Source organism: Ptychodera flava, chromosome 6 (assembly GCF_041260155.1).
Source record: "Ptychodera flava strain L36383 chromosome 6, AS_Pfla_20210202, whole genome shotgun sequence".
In the NCBI taxonomy this organism is placed as follows: Eukaryota; Metazoa; Hemichordata; class Enteropneusta; family Ptychoderidae; genus Ptychodera; species Ptychodera flava.
Genome location: NC_091933.1, coordinates 4,908,621 through 4,924,295, shown reverse-complemented (window position 1 = coordinate 4,924,295; position 15,675 = coordinate 4,908,621). Strand labels below are relative to the sequence as shown.

Sequence of the window (15,675 nt, the reverse complement as noted above, 5' to 3'; positions counted from 1 at the left end):
TGAAAAAAAAATATTTTTTTTTGAGGAAGGGGTGTGTTATGTAGGCCATTTTCTCCCACTCATGACCTGAGTTTAATAAATCAAGAACATAATTTCTTAAGGTCATTGTCCTCCATGACATTGACTCTAATCAGTCATGTTTAGAACTTTCTGAAAATTTAATTAGTCGTGTTTACTACTGGTGAAGATATTTATAGAACAGTAATTAGGATATCAATGGAAGTTCTAGGCAGTTCTTATATTCTCTAGATAGAATCATTGAGTATAAATAGAGGACAGCACAGTTTTTCAGTCAGGTATTTGCAATCGTGTCACTGTCGTGTTTTTCCTCAAGCTTTAAGATAACTCAAGCAGTGTTAATTTCAAGACTTTTCAAGATCTTCACAGCCACGCTGGATTTATACTGACGACTTTACACGGACCAAACTCAAGTCTGCAAGCCAAACGACTGCCAGTTCATAGATCTGACTGACCCAAATCTAGAGTTTTGTGCCGTCCAAGCTGAGATAAGTAGCCTGTAAACTATTACAGCTTGTACTGTATACCTTAAATTAGTGGTTAGTTTAATTTTTGTTATAAATCTTATTTCCAAGGAAATCGCCGACTTCACCATTTTTTCTAACGTAACAGTATGTATGCATGTATGGTTGTACGTAAGCATTCATACATATGTCTGTCTGTCTGTCTGTCTGTATGTATGTATGTATGTATGTATGTATGTATGTATTTATATATGTACGTACACACATACACATACATACATTATGTCAACAATTTTTCTTCAGATTTACAGCGCTTGTAGAATGTACAATTTTCGGATGCACTTCTGCAAGTTTTGGTTAGTGTGTGTGTGTGTGTGTGTGTGTGTGTGTGTGTGTGTGTGTGTGCATGCGTGTGCGCGGGTATGTGTGTACACTACACGCATATGTACAGAGCGTGCGCGAGACATGTTCTGACACTCGTCCAATGAGTCCCTTGAAACCATTCAACGGTGAACGGGAAGATACAGCCGCAGGGGATTGAGCACCTGTAAACAGCACCTGTAACAGAACAGGCATTCCATGTGGCTTTTTTAAGCGCACACAAAATTATATTGTTCTCGAAGAGAGATGTATAATAATACACGTTACATATAAATGTACACAGTCATACTCACTCATATGCATGTGTTTGTGTAATTGCTAATGTATCTGATATATGATAACAAATGGATTAGAGATGCTGGTGAAAGCAAATGATGTTTTGTGTTTTGTTATTCAGTTGTCCACGGTATGGATTGAAAATCCAACTGGTGTCAGACTGATACAGTGGAGTAATGTTACAACAGAAGATGGTCTTGTTGAGTTTGAGTTTGGATTATCTGAAGAACCAGAACTTGGAATATGGAAGATCAAAAGTCACATGGAGGGCAAGACAACAGAACAGACATTTGAAGTTGCTGAATATGGTAGGCAAAAGCGTAAAGTGTAATTAACAGAAACATGGAATATGGAAAATGGAAAATGGAATCTGGAATGTGTAGCAAGACACCTTAAAAAGTAAACTCTTGTAATCGGGGAAATTTGAAGAAAATTCACTACTGTGTTCTCAGCCCTGCAAAGGTCTTTAGAAAATTATTGGAACTAATTTGGGATAATTGGATCTTGATATTTTCAATTTCTGAAAAGTGTTAGGTGCCTTACAGCTAAATGTTGCGATATTACAAATTACTCATAAAAGAAAATTTTTACAATATTATTTTTCAGTATTTTCCATGACCTTTGAACTGCACTACACCTCTGCAGCTAAGCTTTGGCTTTATCTTATCCTATGTAAGAGTTCAAGACAGCTAGTTTCCTTTGAAGAATGACTGGTATGGAGTTCAAATCAAATTGCGCAAAAAGTTTGAGGTTGCCCCTGACCTTTACCCTAATATCATCCTAGGCTAGCAAATAGAGCTAGAAGTCTGGTTTTTAGTTAAGAGGGATAATTATTGGAGTAAGATTTTTGACAAAAATGTCACGGGACAAAAGCGACCTTTGACCTCAGAATTTTTAATCGCGAAGCTTGAATCTTGAATCGTAAATCTTAAATTAGGCTTAACAACAAAACAAACAGACAATGTAACAAATGTCATGAAATCTTTTTCATCGAAAAGGCGTGTTCGTGTTAAAGTTGCTGTTACTTTTTTCATGAACACGGTGTTGCTATCAATGAATTTATCCAACTCAGAAACTGAAGCGAGGGCTTTCCGTCCTTTGAAACAACAACTGACACTAAACGCAGGTCTGTGGAAAAACACACTGAAACTTTAAAGCGAGAACGGGCGTTTGTTGATACGATGGTGGAGGTTCTATAGGAGTAGGTGGGAACCATTCATCGTTACGGATAGTCGTTGATGTTGGAGGCAGAAGAGTCGAGCACAGTTGATGATGGTGTGCTCGCTGTCGTCGGAATTTCATCTGGACGTTTATAATAGACGTACGGTGATGATATTTCATAAAATAATATGGATAAGGTGTATAAGTCTTGCAATTACGATTATAATGAGCTGCCTGCTGCAGTGTTTGTTCGGTTGATGCTGTCTTAGTATCGCTGAAGCTTCAACCCCGATTGACCAAGGAAGTTTGCGTAGATGTAGACGCAGGAAACGTGATACCGCGCAGTTCGAGCTCTTTCTGTACAGGATTTACCATATTTGTGATTTTATTCTCGAACTCATCGCTAGAAACGTTTTGTTACAAATCTTTTATTCCATTTTCAATTTTCTATGTTTCAGATTATTCCAGAGGGCTGTGGGTCCATAGTTTTTCATGCATATTTGGCTGTACAGCTGTAAAGAGTGCAGTATTACCTTAGCAGTGAGACTGTTTTCACCGTTCCTTTCTTAGACTACCATGTAGATATATGGATGTGTGTGTGTGTGTGTGTGTGAGAGAGAGAGAGAGAGAGAGAGAGAGAGAGAGAGAGAGAGAGAGAGAGAGAGAGCCTGTGTGCTTTACTGTCTCAGGTCTGACCCCTTCTATGAAGGGGTAACTCAGGTTAGTCAGGCCCGGTAGGTCAATGAGATTACTTTTTGACCAGCTCTATTCAAGTCAAACTTACGAGACCGTTGTTGTAACCACCATCTCAGAAAAACCCAAGGTGATAGATAGGGAGATAACTAAACATTACGCGATATACAATTTTCACGTTGTCAAAATAAAGGAAAGCCGCAAATTAGAGTTATTGTTTATAAAGTTTATGTACACACATTAAATACGTCAGAAAGAGTGTTTCTCACCTGCGGAATAATTGCTACCAGTATAAGTAGCGATGAAAGATAGCTGAGCTACTGACAGACATGGTCAGATGTTCCAATTGTATGGTGATCCTGAATTCAGATGAAATGAATAAAATAGTGAACATGCTGCAGTTTGTGACGCCAACTTTGAAAGCCATCATTTTATCACACAATGTATAAGTTAAATGCTACCATTGACATAATGCTTATCAATATAATAGAAGATAATATCATTGTCAGTTGCAAACCCGATTATATGATCAGTGAAATTTTATCCAATTATCGTATATTTCAACAAAAAGACGTTGAGCGTTATCCGTATGAGGCTGTGACAGTGACTAAGCCTCTTGTAAATATACCTCGTTTGCTAACGAAAAGTTAGATGATTTCTGATGTTTTGTATATCCATTTATATTCACAGTTCTTCCGAAGTTCGAAGTTTTTGTTAAGTCGCCACCATATATAATTAAAACTGATAAAAACTTTAGTGTGGAAATCTGTGGCAGGTATGTGGACAAGTCATTAACAGTAACTTCTTCTGTTTTTGTGAAAGACGATAATAAAATGTGTATATGTTTAATGCTCCAAATGGTAGTGTCAGGCAATGGAAACAAGTCAATATTTGGAGAACACTGTGTACTGACACAGACAAATAGAGAGACAGACTGGCAACGGGTATTGTTTAAGATGTGAAGCGGTTACGTAAGCCCTCAATGTACGCCTCACCTCAGGTAGCTCTCGCCTCTCTCTCTCGAAGAGTGCCGACCATGCACCCTCGGTAATTTCCGGATTATTGCCAATTTTTAAGCGAAATTATGTTCGGCAAAGTTCGTGTTGTTGTTGTTGTGTGGCACTGAGCGGAACTGACGTACTGGCGAAAACTGGAAAGTTTCGAACTTCGGGGAAATGAAATTTACCATTTTGAAATTTCCCCTCACATTTTTATGGATATATAATGAGTGTGTTTGAACCGTATTTAAAAGTCTTTTATCGATACTGTCTGGTTTTACTCAACGGTTAACGGTCAGTCATATCATATTTAAAAAGTTGGTCATGTGAGGACTTGTTTATGAAACTGCTGGCGTGTTATGCTTTGATTCGCGTGAAGCAGTGTTTCTGCCCTTAGAGCTCACAAAGTAAGTATGGTTGCTACGCGACTGGCAGCACGATGCCATTTCGTCGTACTTTTCGCATAATCTCGTGCAATTATCAACTACAAACAAAGTCTCCAAAAAGTCTAACACCTGTGAAGCTCATTTTTATATGAAAAGGCCATAGTCTACTGAGACGGCCATAAAACAAAATGCAAGCTGCGTTGTTAGTCTGTCCTCTATTTATCTGTGGTACTGATTATAGAGTCGCAAGGAGTCATGGATGTACTTGTCAAAGATTATGAGTTGTCTTACCTCATGCTCGCTATTAACAATAAATGTGGAAAGATGTATATAGTTTCTTTCAAAGCTTTAATAATCTGCACTACTGAAATTTGAAAAATAATGTTCCATCAAGTTCACTTTAGATTGTCAAGAATAACTTTTTGCCTGGGATTCCGAACAGAATGATTTCAATCAACTGTAGTTTTAAGCCTGATTTGAGATCAAATAAAGCTTCACTGTATGTGAAGGAAGACTGTAAATATTACTAGTACTTAAATATTTTCCTTAATGTTGCGGTCGAGTACTACAGGTGTTCAAGTTAACAATGGGACTGACTGAGCAAACATTTTTCAGAGATTATATTTCCTTATAAAGTTGCTTATATGGAAAAAATCGTACGCGAAGTAAACTGATATCTAGTTTTATTGATGTACAACCGTTTGGTATCAAGGGGTTCGATTAGAGAAGTAAGCTGATGATAAAATCTGTTCGTCAGTTATAATTGAGGTACAACTGATATAATCAGGGTGTAATCAAAGAAGTCAAGTGACATCTAGTTTTATTACAAATGGCAGTACGTTGATTTACTACTGATTACCAAGTCAACATAAATAAATTGTCTGCAGAAAAGGTCAAACAAATCCGCTTTTGGATGTTAGAGTAAATAACAATAGTTGTTCAAGAAAACAGTGTAATGGTGTGCGTATCTCGCAGAATATCGCAGTGCAGAACGATATTAATAGAAAAGGTCATGTGATTTGTAATTTCTCAAATTTCTGTTTTCAGAAACTGACATCACAAGCATTTAAGACACTAGTACTGTGGAACGATAAAGCTTTATTTTTGTGCATGCATTGGTCTAGCAATACGAGTATCAAACATTATTTTGCAGCAACACAGGTTAAACAACAAGTGATATGTTTAAGTTGACTGCAGTGTTTCATCTCATGATACTTCATTGCATATAGTACAGCTCGGAGATTATCATTTTATCAACAGGATATTGCAAGCACAGTACAATAAGCTTACACAAGCTTTTCATGGATAGTCTTTTACGTTACAAGCAGTCATCAGTGTCATCACTCAAACGGATGAAATGTCAGCACTCGGTGTAACAGCAGATTTTAATAGCACTTTTTGTTCCTGTAGATATACCTATGGCAAGCCTGTACAAGGAACAGTCCTTGGTGACATCTGTGACTCATCCTATTTCAGAAGGGACTGTTTCTCATTTCATAGCAAGGTAATGTCACTTTAGGAATGATTTTACATCTAAGTCACATGGGGTACATTGGATGTGTATGATTGTAATCATGATTGACCAATTGCAGTTATGAGTTTGCCTGAAACCACAAGTAATTACAGTCGTTACTGACAATCACACCGGTCATCGACTGTGCATAACTGGTGTGATTGCAATATGTCAGTTTCCAGCTGAACATTTTCTTAACACATCCACACATTCTCATTCTTCAGTCTTTTGAAAAGCATATCGGCGGATTCCGCAAATAGACCTGAATGCAGTAACTTAATATTTTCTCCTAAAATCAAGGTCGATTGGGTAGTTATATTTACAGCCTTAATAGAAATAATGAATGAGAATCAGGACTCATGATTGTGCAAATCCATAAGAAAGTTTCACTGATAATGTTTCTGGTAATTATCCTTGGCAAAGTTTTCGTTCTCCGAGCTTACTGTACGAGGGCTGCCACAGCATATGACTTCTTGATGGTGAAAGCAATCCTGATTGAAACAATAAAAGAAATTGCTGACTTTCAATATATATAGCCCATGCAGTCACTGTATGGCTGTACCTCTATGATTTGCCTGAAATTGCATGCTGTTAGGATCAAACGTTATCATGATCTGTTGCTTCCTCAGTGATTTTCTGCTGTTAAATTTGCAGTGCAGCCTCTATAGTTACTCTATTTTTGGGGGGTCACGTGTTCACACGTGGTCTAATGTCATAGCGATGTCTGTCTGTCTGTCCGTGTGTGTCTGTCTGTCTGTTTACACGATTACTCAAAAACGCCTGAACAGATTCAAGTCAGATTTGGTACACAGGTACCATATACCACTTGCAAGAACTGATTAGATTTTGTGTGGCTTGCATATTAATGAAGTGATGCGATATCATTTTTCCGTACAATGGTTTCCCTATGGACACGGTAATGACAGTGTAGACAATATCAAGAAATACTGCACATAATTTCATGAAACTTTTCACAGATGATAATCTCAGAACATTATGATGATACTGTGAGTGTTATATCAATTATCTGCTCATTTTCATATTTAATGAATTTTTGTTATTAGTGACATAACTCTGAAATTCCTGCACCAAACTTGATGATACGTGCAACAAATATTGATCTGATATATATCTAATTATAATTAGAAGCATTGGGCAGTGTCAAGTTAATAAATAGCTCATTAGCATATTTTATGAAGTTTTATAATTAGTCATATAACTCCGAAATAACTGCACCAAATGTGATGAAATCTGCTGCAGATACTGATCCGACAGATATCTAATTGTGGTGTAAATCATTTAGTTATGTGGTGTTAATAAAGGGTCCATTTGCATATTTAATGAACTTTGTAATTAGTGATATTACTCCAACATTACAGCATTACATTTGATGAAACTTGATACAGATATTGATCTGATAAATATTTAATTGTACTGAGAAGCATTGGGCGTGTCAAGTAAATCATTAGCTTATTTACATATTAAATAAAGTTTGTAATTGGTGATTTAACTCTGAGAGTATTGTGCGAAAGTTGATGAAACCTGCTACACATAATGATATAACAGATATCTGATTGTGCTTTATTACACGCCTCACACGAGTGTCGATTATATTGGTATGATTTTTGGTTTATTGACAGGAATAATGAAAAACATAATACAATAAATCCTCGTCAGAGGTAGCTACTCTGGCAGTAGAACGTATACACTTCTAGTCTTTCAAGAAGTCTGTCTTCCACTCCGCGTCGTGTGCTCATGTCCTTCTTTGTTCTTGTGTTTTGGTTAGTGATTATCCTGAGGTCTTCAAATGTTGCATAAGATCGCCTTGCTCGTTGCTTTTTCACTTTAATATGAGACAAGTCAAAGGTACAATTGTTTTACACAACTTCATAACAGTCAAAAAGTATGCAGTAATTCATGTCATGCTGTATTATTTCACGCGACCCGTAGTGTCTGATAAATGTCAATGCATGTCGAGTCATCAGCAGTCGATCAATACCTGATAACTAAGTTTGTAATTTTGTCAAACTCAAATTCATTCCTTCCATTCAGGGGTCACATTAGTAGGTCAAGTTGTTCTGTTGAGTAAATGCTAAATTTTTTTAGTCTGTTTACTGGATACCCGACATTCTGTGAAGCCTACTACTATTAATGAATCTGGTGTAAAACACGTGAGCAGATTCAGTTCATATCTGGTTTGTTAATTTTCCATACTAAAAAGCATGCGGAAGATTTTCGGCCGCCATTGTTGCTATTGAAAAGTTACAAGTTTCTATCACCCAAATCTAGGTGAAATCTGGCGATCATAAAGCTATACTAGTAAGACTACCATTCGTGTTCTGGTTGTTCATATGCATGGTTTCTATGGAATATATGAACGCATATCCATTGCCGCGCATTTCGTTGCTACAGTTATTACAGTTTTCTTGTGTTCCTGGATCAAGTAAAATTCGTGAAGAGAAACGAAAGTTGTCTTAGTATCATTCTGAGTAAATATCAAAGGGTAGAGCCAGCAACAGTGAACTAGATGTTCAATTCGTGGACGTTCATCTTGAGGTCAAGCTCACGTCGATGGAGACATATATTTGACAAGTGACGCTCAGTATGAACAAAGTGGAGCAAGAAAACGGACTGCAACAGCCAAGGGTAGATGCATGGTGATAAAAAGAATTAAGGAGGAAGAAATCGATCTTCTAGGTAGGAAAGGAAGCCATTAAAAATTCTAGAGCTGTTATCATACTGAAACAAAGTTAGCACTAGCTAAAATTATATGGCAGGACATAACTGAACTCCATGATCAACTTACAGGGCCCGAAATTAACTTTTAGTGATGGTAGTCAGACTGACTACCATTTTCAAAAGTTGGTAGTCAACAGAAGAGTCTTGGTAGTCAGAATATTTTACGCAGAAAAAAATTGAAAAACCTTGGAATTTAGCCCTAATGAAATTGTCTGTTCAACATATTTTATTTACAACAGGTGAGTATATCTTTAAAAATTGACTGACTGACTGTAACTTGTTCCGTATAACATACATAGTGAGATACATACAAATACATGCATGTTATCGGTATTAATATGTTTGTTAACTTGAAACTCTATATGTTATGTTCAATAAAACAAATGTGTGATTAAAATATAAGTTGTCATCTTCGCGTGTCATCTGCCCGAATTTTCACTGGTAGTCAACCTGACTACCACTTTTCAAAGTTGGTAGTCAGAACGGAAAAGTTTGTAGTCAATTGCCACCAGACTACCGCTAATTTCGAGCCCTGACTTAGAGAATTGACACTGTTACAGGAAGATTTAGATTAGTTAATAGAGCAAAGGTAAATGCGCTCCAATAATTCTGTATATTTGAAAATGATATCATGGATAAAATTCGATATCTCAGAGATTTGGAGATGCTTACAGTTGAAGTCAATTCCGTAAAAATGGTGATAATCAAAGTAAGGTAAATAGTTACCATAGCAACCACACTCCCAATAGCATCAGGCCAACGAAAATGTAGCTAGGAAAATGGGAGGCTGCATTGAGAGTACAGTTTAATTTATATAAAGAGAGAAACAGCTGGAAAGAGAGGAGCTTGTGCAAGTAAAAATAATTGAAGAATTTAAGTAACAGAAAAGCCGTACTGAAAATTGAGCACCGCAAGAAGTTATTGAATAAGAATTTGATGATGAAAGTCAGCAGTTGAGTATTGAACGTTCTGCTAATATGAGGAATGACATGAACAAAATCTTGAATACACTGCCAGATGCTGAACAAGAACAGCCCCCATAGCCAAAACTGCGCTACATCAAATGATATAACAATCAAGTTGACTTGCCTGGCTGTGAAAATTGATATCCAGTTTCTACACTTACAATATGAGCCTCATCCCTTCACTCCAGTGGCAAATACAGGTGATGGAATGAGAGGGGAAAAACAGCAAGCTACTCCTACGGACAGAAATCACAAGAAACTACAGGTATAATGACAACGTGGGTGAACTCTTTTAGACTTTCCCAAGTGAAGGTAAAAGTTTTAAGCCAATATCCACTCCAGTTTACAAATTGGGAATCGTCCTCCAATCCGCTGATAGAGTCAAAAACACAGTCGCCTGGTGAACGGTTGAAACTGTTGAGCCTACATTTTGTCCGGAGAACCAAAGTCAGTGGTTAGTAGCTATCTCTTGCTTCAAACTAAGGAAGCTTACATACAGGCCAAAGTGAAGCTGAAGCAGAGATGTGGAAACAATAGAATGATTTCCAAGGCCCTTATTGATAAACTTGCAGCATTCCAGAAATCCAACCACTAAGATGGTTTTCTGATCTATTGAATGAAGTAGTTGCTGCAAAACTTGCAATACATGATCATTGTGTTTTGGATTACCTAAAAAACTGCAAAGTTGATTGTCAATATGCCATACAATGTGGAAATCAAATGGAGACCAGTTGTGCGTGCAAGTGTTAACAATGATAAGTTCCTGTTCGAACAATTTGCACATAAAGGAAAGAACAAACATAGAAGCATTTAAATACAGTCATTGAAGCAACAACCCAAAAGGAGGACTTTAAAGATGAGTGAATGTGTACCAGTAAGGGAGGAAGTTCCTTCGTAGATGCAAGAGCTCTAGCAACAAACACAAGTAGCGATACCAAAGAACAAAGTTGCCAATTCTGCAATGAAACGCATTACGTTGACAAGAGTGGTAAATTGATGAATGTTGCCAGGAGTGTATGTAAGCAATTCTTCAAGCAAGAGGGCCTGTGCTATGCTTGTGGTATGACAAAAAACCACTGAGTAAACGACTGTAAAAACAAGTGACGTGTACAAAGTATTCAAAGGAACATTTCTATTACTGCAACCTACTGGTTCCTACCTTGTCCTTTGCAGTTACCTGAGAGGAGGCGGGCCTTCCAAGTTTACTGATTCCGTCTAGCCTGGCCTTGAATAAACAACTTCACAGTGTAGCTGTTACTCACCTTGTCAGTTCAACCAAGGTCATCTGTCTGTCGCTATTCAGACACGCAGTACACGTTATGATGCATTTTAAGATGCTTTCTGCATCATTTAATGCCTATGAAATACTGTAACAACTCACTACGGAAAACTATACTACCGTAGATAACGCAAAACCAAGACGAAACTGTAAAATTGTTGTGTTTTGGTTCGCTGACCCTCTGGTCTCGTTCAGTCCTTGATCCAGAATGATCGAAAGTTAATATCAATGAGCTGCGCCCTCTACGGCAGACGATACACACAAGCTCTATGGTTTTCATACAGCACCGGAGGGCGGCCAAAATGAAACAAGAAACAAGAGTAATTTGGCGTCTACATCCTGGCCCCTAATTGTCATTAACGTTCCATGTGACAACTTTCTTGTATAAATACACGATGGCGCCAAATGTTTACTACATATTGTAAAAATGAATGTTTTGAAGCTGCATACAAATGTACTACATAGCGGTATGTCTGTTACTTGAGAACAACCGTTGTATGCCTTCACAATGTCTCTCTCAATATTTAAGCACAGAATACAAAATTTGAAATTTTACTGAAATTTCGAAAGTGATTCGAATTGAACTTTGATTAAACACAACAACAATATTACACTGTAACTCTTCGCAGTTAATACCACTATACTTATAATGATCAACTACTTAACCAGCTTCAAACAACAAACACAGTTTCTCGATGGGTTCTTCCAATATGGTGGATCTTGTTTTTACTTTCTCGCGTCGTACTAGACCTTTACTATCTTGCATTACCTCTACAACGCTTCCCATCGGCCATGAACATCTTGGCAAGCTGTCATCTACCATGAGCACAATATCACCGATAGCAAGGTTTGGTTTTGCTTTAACCACTTTTGTCGTTCCTGCAACATAGGTAGGTACTCCTTGGTCCAGCGCTTCCTGAACAAGTCAGCCATATATTGTACTTGTCTCCATCTCCTTCTTGAATGTAAGTCTCTTTTATCCATCAGACAGGGTAATAAACTGGAGCCTTTCATTGTCAGTAACATATGTTAGGCGTGAGTACCTGTAGATCTCTAACATCATCTGATGGTGTACCAATAGGTCTGCTGTTGATGATGTATTCAACCTCACAAAGAAGTACACGTGTCTCCAAACCTTCATCGTCTAGAATTTGCTCCCTTGCAATTGCTTGCAGCAGCTGTCTAACTGTGCGTATTTGGCGTTCCCACACACCACTAAAATGTGATCCTGCCAGTGGATTGAAAATCCAATCAATACCCTTTCTCAACAGTAAACCATGGATCTTGACCTGATTCAAATTATCACAGACTTTAAAAACGGAAGGACTGGAAACTGCTGGCAAAGATCAAAGAAACTTGCGTGTTTACCCGTACGATCTGGGTTATAATCCTCTGCGCAGTTATGTAAACGCAAAACACGTCATGTGATGACACAGTGACGTCTTGGCAGCACTTGAGCTACACAGAAGACGCTATACCTGTGCTGTCGAGTCAAGTCGCGTTCTGTTCCGGGGTCTAGTTCACATTGTTTTTAAGGACTGTATTACCCATTGATTTTTACAGACAATTTTGCTACCATTTTCGACAGATGAGTCACTATTAGGTATATGTACTGTTGTTGTTTTTTGTAATTCCCGTCAATTCATGATCGAGTCGGCAAAGTTAATTTTGCAATCTAATCATTGTACACCCCTGATAACTCTTCCGTTTATTTCTGATTCATGTGTAATGCTGTAAACTTTCTTTTACTTCATTATGTACTTCTTGCACTTTGGCACTGTAGTATTTTTAAAAACTCATGCGTCTTCAGCCCGATCGGCCATTGTTGTTTACGAAGCGACTTCCTGTTTCAACTGAAAATTTCCTACCCTGTCATATTTCTCTGCTGTAATGATAACCCTTACCAAACCTGCAGACCTGCCAGATGGCTGTTGCAGATCTTCGCAGCTCGGCTGTAGCAGATCACTTGCAGATATCTGCAAATGGTCTGATTTTGTGCATATATAATTAGCTTTGAGCTGCAAATTGCAGCTCATGGGGCATGGTATGCAGATCAATGACATACACATGACAGCTCAAATGCAGCCCGTGACTTTTGACCTGCAGACATACAGCAGCTCATAGCAGACAACTTTCAGCCCATGACTTTTGACCTGCAGACATGCCACAGCTCATTGCAGACAACTTTCAGCCCATGACTTTTGACCTGCAGATATACAGCAGCTCATATTAGACCACTTGAAGACATATAACAGCTCAAAATGGACATTGCTCATTCGACATTATCATACTGCATGTAATGGGTCATATTTTATTTGTACACACAAAAATATATTTATTTCTACCTCATGTCATGCTCACTTCAATGGCTCACAACAATACAACACAAGCAGCTGGAGATCCTTGTCACCCTGTTAGATAAATGTGACACACCTCATCAAAGTTACCATACCAGTGAACTAGCTCACATGTGAGTAAAAAAAGATAACACCTGATGTAGGATGAAGAAACACTCATTTATTACTAAAGGTTACGGGAAAAATTACACTGAATACAACAAAAGAAAAAAGTCTAAAACCTTTATGAAGCTAGCATAATGTTATATCAAAACTAGTACAAACTAGTCCAAGTTTACTGTCATGAACAACTGATGTTGGAGATATTGTGAGATGTTTACCTCAGCATTGTTTGATGAATCAAACTTCTTCTGAGAAATTGTGAAGAGTTAATCTCAGCATTGTAAATAGATCAAAGTTCTTGTAGTTTATTCAAATATTTCCAGTACTTATCAATTCCAACAAAAGTTATTCTGATGTATAGAATAAATATAGGAAGCTTTGAACAAATACCGGTAGTAGTAATGAAATTGAGATCCTCTATATGGAAAGGACATCAAACTATATATCAAGCAATACACATTTGTTTTGGCATTTAATGAGAAAGAAGAATCGCGAGGGTGTAATTTAAATAGATACAATTCACCCAGATGGACCATGGGAAATAAAAGTGTTACTTTATGTAAAATCACTTCGCAGCAAACATGTTTACAAATTCTGTTTACTCACTCAAACCAAGGGATTTCCATGCTGAAACGACACAATGCTACATGTAGGGCTACGCTCTAAATTTAATCGCTCGCGTTTTTGATACTTTTATAGTGTAAAACTGTGAAGTTTTCCTTCAACGTGAAGCCTTAATACCAGTCACAGATGAACTCTGAAATGATAGAAGAATGAGAAACACAAATTACTGAAATGTGAAAATATATGATTTACATACAATGCTTAAGTGCAGACAAAAGGTTCACATAGCTTTTAAAATCCAGTGAGAATTTACATTAGCGAACTTATCAATAAGCCAGTTAAGGCCTTTCGATGAAAAAGAAAGTGAAGCAAGGCTGCAGGCTGGCAAAGACTGAACCATATTACCGGTACACAGTGTTTCATCTAGGATACTACACCAGGGTGGGGGGATTGGTCCCCTTCCCTGGAATTTTCGAGGGGATTTTAAAATTTTGGGGAACTTAACTTGTAACTTGTACGGGTTTATTTGCCACGAAAAATAAGTTTGTCTGTTCACTGAATTCAAAAACAGGACCCATTGTATGGGCCATTGACACCACAGTTTGCTTGTGACTTTCATTGCATGCCGTCTGCACTGAACACGTTTCTGTGACAATAAAGTCCGATTGTTCGTGTCGATTTGCTATCAGAATTATTTTCAGAGTGTTATGGACATCCATACAATGCATAAAAACTTCAGTTTGTCTCCTTTTCTCAATCGTACAGAGATAATGTGACACAGAAACCGTATCGGGCTAGGGCAATGAACTTTGTGAACGTACACGTAACTCTCAACTGGCAGGCTTTCATATGCAAAATCAGCGTACGGAAAATTTACGCGTAGTATATTGTTTCAACAGCATTTTCATGAAGCAGATCAAAAGCCTAGATGAAACACTGATTACATGGTGATCGAAAATCGGCAATTTTATTGATGACAATTGTGTTGGATTGACTGTGTATATTATTTCAGCACCCTGTCTTCTTGAACCGTACAATCGCAAATCGGCAGTTTTACTGATGCCTGGCTTGAACTTTGAAGCAACTAGATATCCTCGATATACCAAATGTAATCTTCAGAAAAGTCTGTACAAATAAAAAACGCATATGAAGGAGATATGTCAAAGTAACTTACCTATAGTATCATTGGGATCGGTATGCGGTTTGCAATGCCGTTTGCAATTGCAGGCAATATATCCATGGTTTGACGTCATTTCTCCTGACGGCGAGACCTATTGGTACGTTGAATATGTCGTCAAGTATACTCGTTCAATTTGCTACCATTTCATCAAAGTTTGGATACCGTTTTCGGCGAAATTTCATCCAAAATTTAGCAAAGAAACATGACAGAGTAACCCTGAAGCTAATTCAATACGTGTAGATTAACGGTCGATGTGTCTTGCCGCTAACACTTTGACCTGCGTGACCTGGGTCATTTAGCGAATCTGACCAATCGCGGACAACTTTTCACATGATAAATGACGTCATCATGCGTGATGCAGCCTAACCAACAACAACATGCAACGTACACGTTTTTCTCAAGGGTCTATGATTTGATGTTCGGACCTGTGGGGAGTAGCAAAAGTAGCGGTGCTCGGATCTACAAATATCAAAGGTAAAACGGAGCACAGCTTAACATCGAATGAACAATGATTCTGAGGAAGACACGTTGATAATTATAAGGCAACTTCTCATTGATGCACAGGGCTTTCCCGGCGTTTTTATATGTGTGCCCATAGG

General features: G+C 37.8%; 1 protein-coding gene across 4 annotated transcripts in view; it reads left to right on the top strand.

Moving 5' to 3' along the window:
- The window catches only part of LOC139134655 (alpha-2-macroglobulin-like), a 154,517-nt gene that overhangs the window by 26,381 nt on the left and 112,461 nt on the right, over positions 1-15,675 (top strand). For all 4 annotated transcript variants that reach the window (XM_070701615.1, XM_070701613.1, XM_070701614.1 and 1 more), the window contains exons 5-7: positions 1,261-1,447; positions 3,684-3,768; positions 5,788-5,881. In XM_070701615.1, the coding sequence (XP_070557716.1) occupies positions 1,261-1,447; positions 3,684-3,768; positions 5,788-5,881 (366 nt within the window). The remainder of the gene's footprint in view (positions 1-1,260; positions 1,448-3,683; positions 3,769-5,787; positions 5,882-15,675) is intronic.